At 37.4% G+C, this 12,298-nt stretch overlaps 1 protein-coding gene across 8 annotated transcripts in view; it reads left to right on the top strand.

The window, feature by feature from the left end:
* The window catches only part of ARSG (arylsulfatase G), a 185,763-nt gene that overhangs the window by 159,640 nt on the left and 13,825 nt on the right, over positions 1 to 12,298 (top strand). For all 8 annotated transcript variants that reach the window (XM_074224719.1, XM_074224722.1, XM_074224715.1 and 5 more), the window contains one exon: positions 3,827 to 3,935. In XM_074224719.1, coding sequence (XP_074080820.1) covers positions 3,827 to 3,935 — 109 coding nt within the window. The remainder of the gene's footprint in view (positions 1 to 3,826; positions 3,936 to 12,298) is intronic.

Here is a 12,298-nt window from a genome sequence, read left to right as displayed (position 1 = left end):
GGAAGTCTGTCTGAGGAAGGGGATTCCTCTGGGTCGTGTGTGATTCTGGGCAATTTGAGGTATCTTTCTGAACTGCAGTTATAAACTCAGCTTTAAAAAGAAGGGATTGGGTTAGATAACCTCAAAGACAAGAGGCTTTTAGCTTGAAGTCTGAATTTTTTTTTTTTTTTAAATTGGAAACTATAGTTCACTGTAATTGATTTCCTTTGTAAACTAATGCATTTTTATTTTCTACATTTTAATTTTTCTTAGAAGGGGTCCATAGGTTTCATCAGGCTGCCAGAGAGGTATACAATGCAGAAGTATGTGCCCGTGTGTGCACACATGCAAACATACACATGTGCAAACACACACAGACACACACATACACACACAAATGTTAAGATCTCCTGATCTCTAAATACATAATAATTCCATGCAGCATATGCCTTAGATCCAGGGTCTTAGCAGTCACTACTCCTCCCCTTCCTGACACTACCCCCAGACTTAATTTCCTATTTAGTGTGGAAGTGATGACTTGTTTTTCCCCCAAGATGAATGCCCCTCTGTCTGCTTCTTTGGCTTAACTGGAAGAGCAGAATTGTTGTGCTTCCCCTCCCCCCTCTCTCCATCGCCCAGGGATGAGGAAGCATTCTGTTGTGTTTGTGTACTTGGCATCCTGCTGTGGCTAGGAGACCTTGACAGTTTATAATTTATGCTATCAGGTTGTTGTATAACCTTTCCCATTGGGAAGCCATATCATCTGCATCCTGAGCTTCCCATCCAGTGGGAGGATGGCTGAGCAGGGCAGGGAGGTATGTGCTTGCTGCAGGGTGACTATTGTTGGTGATGCTTTGAATCTGTCTGGGTCAGGGTCATCTGCTGGAGATTTAGGAAGTCCAGAAGGAGGGCTTCTCCAGAGTACTTTGATCCTATTGCCTAATCTAAACTGTACCCTTGTCTGCAACCTTCTATTTTTACGTCATATTCATTTCCAAGTATATCCTTCCTTTCCACTTCAGTCAGTAACATCAATTTTTTTCAAAATGAGGAAAAACACTAGTACACCAAAAACAATCAAAGCATTAACTGCATCTGACTATATATTCAATATGCCACACCCCTAGCTCCCCACCTTTGCATTTTCTCAACTTTTCTTCAGAGTCACACTTGGTCATTAAGATGATGCAAGGTTCTGTTTTATTTTATTGTCCCTTCTCTTTAAATTGTTGGAGCCATCAATATGCTATTTTCCCAGATCAAAACAAAATCATATAAAACAATGGCATGGGGGTGAGGAAAAAGCAAACACTTTACAAATATTATCTCATCCGATCCTCACAGTAACCCTGGGATTTAGGGGCTATTACTACTCCCATTTTGCAACTGAGGAAATTATGGCAGAGAGAGATTAAGTGACTTTCTTAAGGACTCACAGCTAGTGTCTGAAGTAGTATTTGAACTCTTATCTTCCTGACTCTATGTCCCAATGCTTTGTGCACTATGGTGCCACCTTGTGGCAAAATAAGAAAAGTACCAATGAAACATTTTCCCATAGACCAGAGGCATCATCCTTGAAAAGATTGGACACTAGTAAGAGAACATGTGTGAAGAGGAGCACATGGGTAGTCAGGGTTCATCCATGGAGGAACACACATGAAAGCAATATATGTGCCTAAGGGCAATTCACATCTCTGATGCTGTAGGACTGCTGTCTTTTTTGTTCTTTTTTTGACTGTTCCTTTTAAAAAATTAAATGTTAATAGCTTAATTAGCTAACATAAAGATTTTAATAAAGAAGAACAAAAAGAGGAATATATATGTATATACATACATATATATATACAAACTTCTGTTAGGGAGAGCTTTTTTAAATTTATAGTTTAATTTTAATGAGGTACTAAGAAAATCTGCTTCTGTCTTCTAGTAATGTCATTGCATTTACTTGTCAGACCTACTCATCAATAGTTTCTGCTCTTGTGGGTTCAACCATTGCCACTAATTTGTTGGATATGTGATCAATACCAGATGTGACTCCATTAGACAATGCTTTATTATTGATGTAGCCTGTGCCAAATGCTACCGACATGGTTCCACTGAAGTCAGTGACTATAGTGTGATATCTTCATTTTGAGATGTATAGTCCCTATAACAACTTTTAGTGCAGAATCTTGATCCTTTATATTTTACTTTTATTTATTTTAAAATTGTATTTATTGCACTGGCCCTGGAGTCAAGAGTACCTGAGTTCAAATCCGGTCTCAGACACTTAATAATTACCTAGCTGTGTGGCCTTGGGCAAGCCACTTAACCCCATTTGCCTTGCAAAAAAAAAACCCTAAAATTTTATTTATTTAAGGCAATGGGGTTAAGTGACTTGCCCAAGGTCACACAGCTAGGTGACTATTAAGTGTCTGAGGTCAGATTTGAACTCAGTCCTCCTGACTCCAGGGCCAGTGCTCTATCCACTGTGCCACCTGGCTGCCCCTACCCATTTCTTTAGAACAAAAAAATAGATACTTTCCTAAGTAGCTACTGCTTTTGAACTTTTTTTATTTCTTTGAAGTAAATCTTTTGGTTTCAGGGATTGAGGATCTCCATAGTCAACTTCATTTTAGCTCAGGATGATCACTCTATACCATCAGATTTTAATATCTGAAGGCTAGACTACCCTGGATCATTATTCCTATAAGGACCTTTTTTCCAGTAATTATCTGACAACTTTGAGTTTTGAGATTTCTCAATTTTTTTTTAACTTTAAGCCCATTCCACTTTCTTAAGTAGATAAATGGGTTAGAGAACAGATACAGAAATGAAACTAAATCTTCATTCTTGGCCTTTCCTAAGTAGATTTGACCAGCAAAACATGAAAAGTAATCAGTTTCCTCTTATACAAAGTAGAGTGTAATAGGAGCAAGAAAAAGATCCAGAAATTTGCAGATAATTCTTTTTTATGGAAGGATGATGCAAGGAGATCAAAGAAAAAAGACTTCCTGGAGTTGGTGGCTTCTGAGTTGGACCTTGAAGGATGAGAAGTGTTTCAACAGGTGAAGATAAGGAGGAAATATATTCCAGAAATGGAAGAACACTCATCCATTCCATTAGCAAGAGTGAGTTAGAATGAACTTAGACTTTTCATTTTTGAGGTGAAATGAGTTTCAAATACAAGTAGGTTTATAGAAAAAAGAACACTAACGTAAATATTTTCAATTACAAGCTGTATATAACCAAGATGTTTTTCCTAAAGTTCTATGTCTTTAGATGTAAGAGATGATATTTTTTATTTAAAAAAGTCAAAAAAAATTTGGGGTTCTCCAAAGTTGGTTATGAAAAAGAACAAAAATTTAGAGCATTTCCTGTATGTTATGCTTGGCCTGGAGCTTCAGAAGTTCAGTTTACAGTAATATGACTACAGATCAACACATGTCTCTTTTTTCTTTCCCTCCCAGTCAGCATAATTGTTTTCATTATTCAGGCTAGAAAATCATGGGGATATATGACTGAGTTATGTGTGAACTGTGTACAGTGTTTGGCTTGGAAGGGTGCTTTGCACAATAAGTATTAAAATTGGTCTTTCTCAAGTGAGGATGAAATTGGGGGGGATGTTATTAGTTAATTCAATTTGTTTTGAAGACTTTTCTGTAAAACACTATTTCATTTTTTCCAATCTCCTGGATTCCACTGACCTAGGTAACTTCACTTTAGTGATTCAAAATGGCCCCTTTATTTTAATCCTTGGAAATTCTTAGCTCATAAGAACAGTTGCTAATCACAAACCCGTGGCTGAAAAGAAGCATTTTTAGGTTTCAGTAATAAGCTAATGAATGGCCTCCACCTTCTCTTGCAGGGGGAAGCTCAGCCAAGCAGACCACATGGGAAGGAGGGCACCGTGTACCAGCTATAGCTTATTGGCCTAACAGAGTGCCAGCCAATGTTACCAGCACTGCTTTGTTAAGGTAGGAAGTTAAAATTGCTTTGCCAATGTAGATTTTCAGATAGGAGAAATTGTAGATACTAAGGAACTCTTTGTTACTCATTGGGCTGCTGAGACAGCTAGCTGCAGTTTTGATGATGGAAGGGTAGCTTCGAGGATGGAACAATGCTTGGGAAGGATAGACATGGTTTGAGTATATAGAGCCTCAGGGAAGCTGGGAGTATTTTGGAGCAAGAGCATCTGGTAATCACTGAACCATTTCCTTTTATTTTACACATAAAAGAACTGAGGGCAAGACAGTCTAAGTGAGTGGCCTAAAATCTCCTGGTAACACTGACAAAATCAGAATTTGAGCCTAAATCCTATCCTTTTTCTCCTTCATCAAGTGGGAGGGTGCCAAAGATACTTTACTTTTTTTTCATAATTTTTTAAGGAATGGGACCTATTTAAGAAAGAAAAGTGTTTTTTAGTACTTAATTTGATATGCTAATTAAACATAATCTAAAACTCCCAAGTCAACAAATCAATAGATATAACTTTTACAAAGAGGCTAGGGAAATTCTAGTTCCTCAGCATCAAGTAATAAAACTAGATCATTAAAGATACACATAATTATAGTCTCTCAGAAGTAGAAAGGTCATAGAGCCTAGTTGATCCCTGGATAAGAAGGCCTTTTACAATATTTCCCCCAATTTCTGCTGAAAAATCTCTGGCAAAAGGGAACTTGCTGCATCCTAAGATGGTTCTAATTGTTTAGAAGATTTTCCTGCTATAAAGCGGAAATCTGTTTCTTTAAATAAAATAGTATTTTTCCTAAATACAAGTAAAGACAATTTTTAACAATAATTTTTCATTTTTTATTTTTGTAGGTAATTGGGGTTAGTCAAATGACTTGCCTAAGCTAATAAGTTTCCGAGACCGAATTTGAACTCAGGCCCTCCTGATTCTAGGACCAGTGCTCTATCTGTTGTGACACCTAGCTTCTCTTTTAGACAATCCTTTAAAAATTTTTTTGAGTTCTGAATTTTCTCTCTTCTGCCCTTCTATCTTCTCTCCCCTCTCTCTTCCCTAAGGCATTAAGCAATTTGACATGGGTTCTGTCTGCAGTTATGTAAACATATTTCCATGCTAAATTTGTCTTTTTGCACCTTGAATTTTTTAATTCAATAATATGACTGAATAGCATTGCAAGTACCTCTTTCCCCTTCATGGGGGGTTTATATATTTTATATTATTTCAGTAATCTTGTTGAGAGAATAAAAATAACCCTCCCACCCCGAAATGATGAGAAACCTCAAGAGAGAGAGAAAAAAATGTACTTTAGTCTGTGTTCAGATTCCAATGGCTCTGTCTCTGGAATGAGTTGCTTTCTTTATCATGAGTCCACCAAAGAAGTTCTTTCAATATTTTTCCCACAGTTGCTATTACTAGCTGTATTTCCCTCCACTCTATTCCTTCCCACTCTCAATTATTCTATTCTCTCTCTCTCTCCTTTCATTCTGTCCCTGTTTAGAAGTGTGTTGTATCTGAGTACCCTCTCCCTCAATCTTCCATCTCCTCTATCACCTATCCCCCCCCTTCACTACCCCCATTCCCCTTTATCCCCATCCTTTTCTTCTCATTTTTCTTTAGGGTAAGATAGTTATTGTTATGTATGTTATTTCCTCTCTGAGCCATTTCTGATCAGAATGAAGGCACTCATTCCTCCTTGCCTTCCCCTGTTCCACTCCATTGAAAAAGCTTTTTCTTGACTCTTATGTGAAATATCTTAGCCTTTTCTTCCTCTCCTTTCTCTTCTTCCCAGTACTTTCCTTTATCATCCATTGACTCCATCTTTTTGCTATAACATTATATTCAACTCCTTCCTGTGCCGTGTGTGTGTGTGTGTGTGTGTGTGTGTGTATGCTGCTTCTAACAGCTCTTATAAATGAGAAAGTTCATATGAGTTACCAGTATCTTCTTCCCATGCAGAAATACAAATGGTTCAACATCATTAGATTTCTCATAGTTAGTCCTTTTCGTCTACCCCCTCTGTGGTTCCCCTGAGTCATGTACTTGGAGATCAAACTTTGTGTTCAGCTCTGGTTGTTTTGATAGGAAAGTTTGAAAGTTCATTTCAGCAGGAAAGTTTCATTGAAAGTCCATCTTTTCCCTTGAAAGAGGATGTTCATTTTTGCTAGGTAGTTGATTCTCAGTTGTGAACCAAGATGTTTTGCCTTCAGGAATAACATATTCTAAGCCCTACAAGGTCTTAATGTAGATGCTGCCAGATCTATGTAATACTGATTATAGAGCCACGGTAGTTGAATTGTTTGTTTCTGGCAGCTTTTAGTATTTTCTCTTTGACTTGGGAGTTTTGGAATTTGGCTATAATATTCCTGGAAGTTTTTCTTTTGGGACCTCATTTAGGAGGTGATCAGTGAATTCCCTCAATTTCTATTTTACCCTCTGTTTCTAGGATCTCAAGGCAATTTTGCTGTATTATTTCTTAAAAAAATGAAGCCTAGGCTCTTTTCCTGGTAATGACTTTCAGGTTGCCCAATAATTTTTAAATGATCTTTTCTGGATCTGTTTTAATGTCAGTTTTTTCCAATGAGATATTTCACATTTTTTTCTAATTTTTGTGGGGTTTTTTGGATTGCTTTTTATTTCTTCCTGATTTCTTTCAAAGTCATTAGCTTCCTTAATTCCATTCTGCATTTGAAGGAGTTATTTTCTTCAGAGAGCTTCTTTTTATATCCTTTTCCAGTTGGCCATAAGGCATTCTTCTCCTCATTTGCCTTTTGTGTTGTTTTTTCCATTTGGCCTAAACTAGTTTTTAACATATTTTTTTCAGTATTTTTTGTATTTCTTTCACCAAGCTGCTGATTTGGTTTTTATGATTTATCTGCATCACTCTCATTTTTCCTCTACCTCTCTTAATTGCTTTTCAAAGTCTTTTTTTGAGCTCATCCATAGCCTGAGCCCATTTTCTATTTCTCTTGGAAGTTTTGGGTTCAAAAGCTTCGATTTTATCATCTTCTGAATCTCCCATGGACCAAAGTAATTTTCTATGGTCAGATTCTTCTATTTCTTTTGTTTGCTCATTTCCTCAGCCTTTGACTAATTTACCATACTTCGAAGGCTTTGGTTTTTTTTTTTTTTTTGGAACACCCCACTGGGACTTTAAATCTTCCAAGGTTTTACGAGAAGCTTTGACTGCTCTTTTGCCTGTGCTTTGGAATGTGGATGACCACAGGTCCTCCCCTCTGCCCTGGTGTTGTGAAGTGGTCCCTGCTTGGCTATGGTGGTATAGGAGTGACCTGGATTTGGATGTGAGCAAACAATTGAGTCCTGCCGCAAGGAGAACAGACCTCTGCAGTCTCCCCTGACCCCCTTACAATCTGTGGGCTGTGCTCTGGAGGTACAGGTTGGTTTCCCTGATTCCACTTGCAAGTTCTCACCGCAGGGATGCTCTGAGTCCAGCACTTGCTCTGCACTCACTCTGGTGTGACAGTTCTCTCACCATCCCTTCAAGCTTTTCCCGTTGATCCCTGGGCCAAGAGGTTTGGAAATTGCCCCCTCTGCTGTGGACCCAGGCATCCCCAGGGATCTAGGCACTCTGCCTGGCTGTGCTCACACTGGCTTTTTCCAAACCCCCAGTCCCAGTAAAACAGACTTTTACTCTGGAACTCCTAAGTTGTCATGGACTGGGAAATTGCATCACTCAGTCTTTCTGTGGGTTCTGCCCCTCTAAATTTTGGCTAGAGTCATAATTTGATGGCTTTTGTAATTTTTTGGCAAATGAGTTTCTGGGAATTCCTGCCTTTATACTGCCATCTTGGCTCTGCCCCCTCACAAGTGCCTTTTTAAAAAATGCCTATTTATTTCTATTCTGTCAAGCAAATTCCAATAATGTATGTCACTGGAATCATGCTTATTAAAAATATAATTATGACTATAATAATAATAATAATATTAGCACAGTCTGATACCTGTATGTTAAAGAAAACTCAGACTTCTACTTGACAAATTTTGTCTACTCTTTGTGGTGACCCTGAAATTAGAAAAATTAGAAAAATTATTTAAAAATATATTTTAAACTTTTCATCAATTCAAACTGAAATTCCCTTGAATTAGTCTGAAAAATAAGCCTTCCTTTGAATGCATTAGCAAGGGAAAATTAAATCATTATCCCCAAGTTACCTTTGTCAAAAGTGTTCAAATGAAACTTAAAAAGAGCTGTGGCTTTAGAATTAGAAGACTTAGGTGAAAATCTTGGCTTTGCTACCTAATACTTGAGTGATCTTTTGCATAGCACTCAAAACCTTTGGCTCTCAGTTTCCTCAATTGTAAAATGAAGAGTGGACTATATGACTTCCAGGGACCGGTTTACCTCTGAATCTGTGTTCCCCTGAAAGGCATTCAGTGGTCTTAAATCAATCTGTATTTTGATGAAGCAGTTTGACTCATTTCTAAAAGAGATAGACTAATCCTAAAACTGTTTTTCCCATAATAATCCCAGCAAAGTCATTGAAGGAAATGTGAGTCAATCTTAGGTAATAATTTCCCAGTTTTTGGAAAAACTGTTATATGCAGAGATTTTCTATTTTCTTTAGGCTGGGCCTAGGCTGAAGGGAAATCACTGTAATGTCTCCTTTGAATGTCTCTTGAAAAATCAAACCTGTTCTTATTCAATTATAAACTCCTTGAGGTCAGGAGATTTGATTCTCCCTCTCCCCCCTTCTTGTATACCCAGTACAGTTCCTTGCACTTGCCATCTAATAAATGCACATTAAATGGATGATCTTCTGGGGAGCCAAACATAACAATCTGACCCAAACCAGATAATACTTAAAAGAGAGAATTTAATTTATTTAACCTCTCAGAGGGGTAGAAAAAGAGAGGAACTCACAATAGTCCCCTGTGAAACCTTTCCTTGTAACAAAGAAACCCAATTAAGAAAAATAATCTATTCCATTGGCTATGTCTGACAAGGTCTGCCTCATTCTCTATTTATTATCTATCATTTCTCTGCCAAGAAAAGGGAGAAGGGATGATTTAACATTAGTTTTCTGAAATTATGATTGATTATCACATAGAGCAGAGTTCTCGTGTCTTTCGCTGATTTTTTTTAATCTATTAGTGGATAAAGGAAGAAAGTTTCCCTGAGTAAGAGGGCTAATTATTCCATCTTGGTTGGCCATTGCCCTCATGGCCTCTAGTTTCTACCCTTCAGGTGTTTTCTCCTTAGTCACCTTCTTTTGCCTTTCCCTTTGGGGATTGGAGGGGGGTGGTTTCCTTCTGCACCAGTCTGGGGAAAAAACAATAGAAGATTGCTTGAGGCGATTTATTTAAAAAAGTAACTTCAGTCTGCTTGCAACCCTTCCTCCAACCAAGCCAACTAAGAATGGCTTGAGTTCATTGGATTTAGGCATTGCTGTTCATTCATGCATTCCCTTTGCTTTGGGGATGATATAAAATATGACTCAATAAAATCTCGTTACAGTCTAGCTCTGAGTGCCCAACTTAGTAATATTCTTAATAATTATGAACATTTTGCTCCCTGGTACCTCAATACTTATTTGTCTCCAAGGACACACACACCATCAGTACAATGATAATTAAGTCCATACAGTCTTGAAGAAAAATTTTTTAAAGGAAGTGGGAGAATAGAAAGACAATTAGTGAATTATTAGACTATTATATTAATGTATACAAATGTGTAAAACCAGATCAACTTTATTTCCTTGAGAGAGAGAGAGAGAACAAGATGGTGGTAGAAAAAGGTAAAGCATGGGAGTATAGAATGCATTACGTTCTGTCTTCACAAGGAACAAGTGTTTTTTAATTTCATGTCTGCAGTTGCTTGTCTACAGTGATCTTTGAGTTTAAGAATATAAACTCCAATACTACTTCCAGTTTTTTCCTCCCTCTATTTACCAGGAAACATTGGAACCAGTTACCATGATCTTAGATTTTTTGATATTAAGCTTCAAGCCGGCTTTTACACTCTTGTCTTTCATCCTCATCAAGAAGTTTTTGGGGTGGCTAGGTGGCACAGTGGATAGAGTACCAACCCTGGAGTCAGGAGGACCTGAATTCAAATGTGGCCTCAGACACTTAATAATTGTCTAGCTGTGTGACCTTGGGCAAGTCCCTCTGCCTTGCAAACCCCCTCCCTCCAAAAGAGGCTTTTTAGTTCTTCTTCACTTTCTTTTATCAGAGAGGTATCCTCTTCATATCTGATTGTTGATATTTCTTCTAGCAACCTTAATTCCAACTTTTGATTCACCAACCTTGCATTTCGCATGATATATTTTACAAATAAATTAAATAAGATGACAGTAGATAGCCTTATCATATTCCTCTCCCATCTTAAAGCAGTCAGTTGTTCCATGTTTGGTTCTTGTTACTGTTCCGTGTTGTTTCTTTCTCTTTTGTTTTTTATTATAGATATTATTTGAGTTTTACAATTTTCTCCCAGTCTTGCTTCCCACCCCCTACCCCCACCCCACAGATAGCACTCCGTCAGTCTTTACTTTGTTTCCATGTTGTACCTTGATCCAAATTGGGTGTGATGAGAGAGAAATCATATCCTTAAAGAGACCAGAATTCTCAAAGGTAACTAGATCAGACAGTAAGATATGTTTTTTCCCAAATTAAAGGGAATAGTCCTTGTACTTTGTTCAAACTCCACAGCTCCTTACCTGGATACAGATGGTACTCTCCTTTGCAGACAGCCCAAAATTGTTCCCAATCGTTGCACTGATGGAATGAGCAAGTCCTTCAAGGTTGAACATCACTCCCATGTTGCTGTTAGGGTGTACAGTGTTTTTCCGGTTCTTCTCATCTCACTCAGCATCAGTTCATGCAAATCCCTCCAGGTTTCCCTGAAATCCCATCCGTCCTAGTTTCTAATAGAACAATAGTGTTCCATGACATACATAGACCACAGTTTACTAAGCCATTCCCCAATTGAAGGACATTTACTGGATTTCCAATTCTTTGCTACCAAAAACAGGCCTGCTATAAATATTTTTGTACAAGTAATGTTTTTACCCTTTTTTCCTCATCTCTTCAGGGTATAGACCCAGTACTGGTATTGCTGGGTCAAAGGGTATGCACATTTTTGTTGCCCTTTGGGCATAGTTCCAAATAGCTCTCCAGAAGGGTTGGATGGGTTCACAGCTCCACCAACAGTGTAATAGTGTCCCAGATTTCCCACAACTCTTCCAACAATGATCATTATCCTTTCTGGTCATATTGGCCAATCTGAGAGGTGTGAGGTGGTACCTCAGAGAAGCTTTAATTTGCATTTCTCTAATAATTAATGATTTAGAGCATTTTTTCATATGGCTATGGATTGCTTTGATCTCCTCATCTGTAAATTGCCTTTGCATATCCTTTGACCATTTGTCAATTGGGGAATGGCTTTTTGTTTTAAAAATATGACTCAGTTCTCTGTATATTTTAGAAATGAGTCCTTTGTTAGAATCATTAATTGTAAAGATTGTTTCCCAATTTACTACTTTTCTTTTGATCTTGATTACATTGTTTTTATCTGTGCAAAAGCTTTTTAATTTAATGTAATCGAAATCATCTAATTGGTTTTTAGTGATGTTCTCCAACTCTTCCTTAGTCATAAACTGTTCCCCTTTCCATAGATCTGACAGGTAGACTAGTCCTTGATCTTCTAATTTGCTTATAGTATTTTTTTTATGTCTATGTCCTGTAACCATTTGGATCTTATCTTGGTAAAGGGTGTGAGGTATTGGTCTAATCTAAATTTCTTCCATACTAACTTCCAATTATCCCAGCAGTTTTTATCAAAGAGGGAGTTTTTATCCCAGTGGCCGGACTCTGGGTTTATCAAACAGCAGATTACTATAATCATCTCCTGCTTTTACACCTAGTCTATTCCACTGGTCCAACACTCTATTTCTTAGCCAATACCAAACAGTTTTGATGACTGATGTTTTATAATATAATTTTAGATTGGGTAGTGCTAAGCCACCTTCGTTTGCATTTTTTTTCATTAAGCTCCTGGCAATTCTTGACTTTTTATTTCTCCATATGAATTTACTTACAATTTTTTCTAACTCATTAAAGTAATTTTTTGGAATTTTGACTGGTAGGGCACTAAACAGGTAGTTTAGTTTTGGTAGAACTGTCATTTTTATTATATTAGCTCTACCTATCCATGAGCAGTTGATATTTGCCCAGTTATTTAAATCTGATTTAATTTGTGTGAGAAGTGTTTTATAATTGTTTTCAAAAAGATTCTGAGTCTGTCTTGGCAAATAGACTCCCAAATATTTTACACTGTCTGAGGTTACTTTGAATGGTATTTCTCTTTCTAGCTCTTCCTGCTATTTCTTGCTAGATATATATAGAAAAGTTGAG

This window comes from Macrotis lagotis, chromosome 2 (genome assembly GCF_037893015.1).
Source record: "Macrotis lagotis isolate mMagLag1 chromosome 2, bilby.v1.9.chrom.fasta, whole genome shotgun sequence".
NCBI classification, from domain to species: Eukaryota; Metazoa; Chordata; class Mammalia; order Peramelemorphia; family Peramelidae; genus Macrotis; species Macrotis lagotis.
Note: the sequence above shows the minus strand (reverse complement) of the source record. Positions and strands in the feature narration are given on the sequence as shown.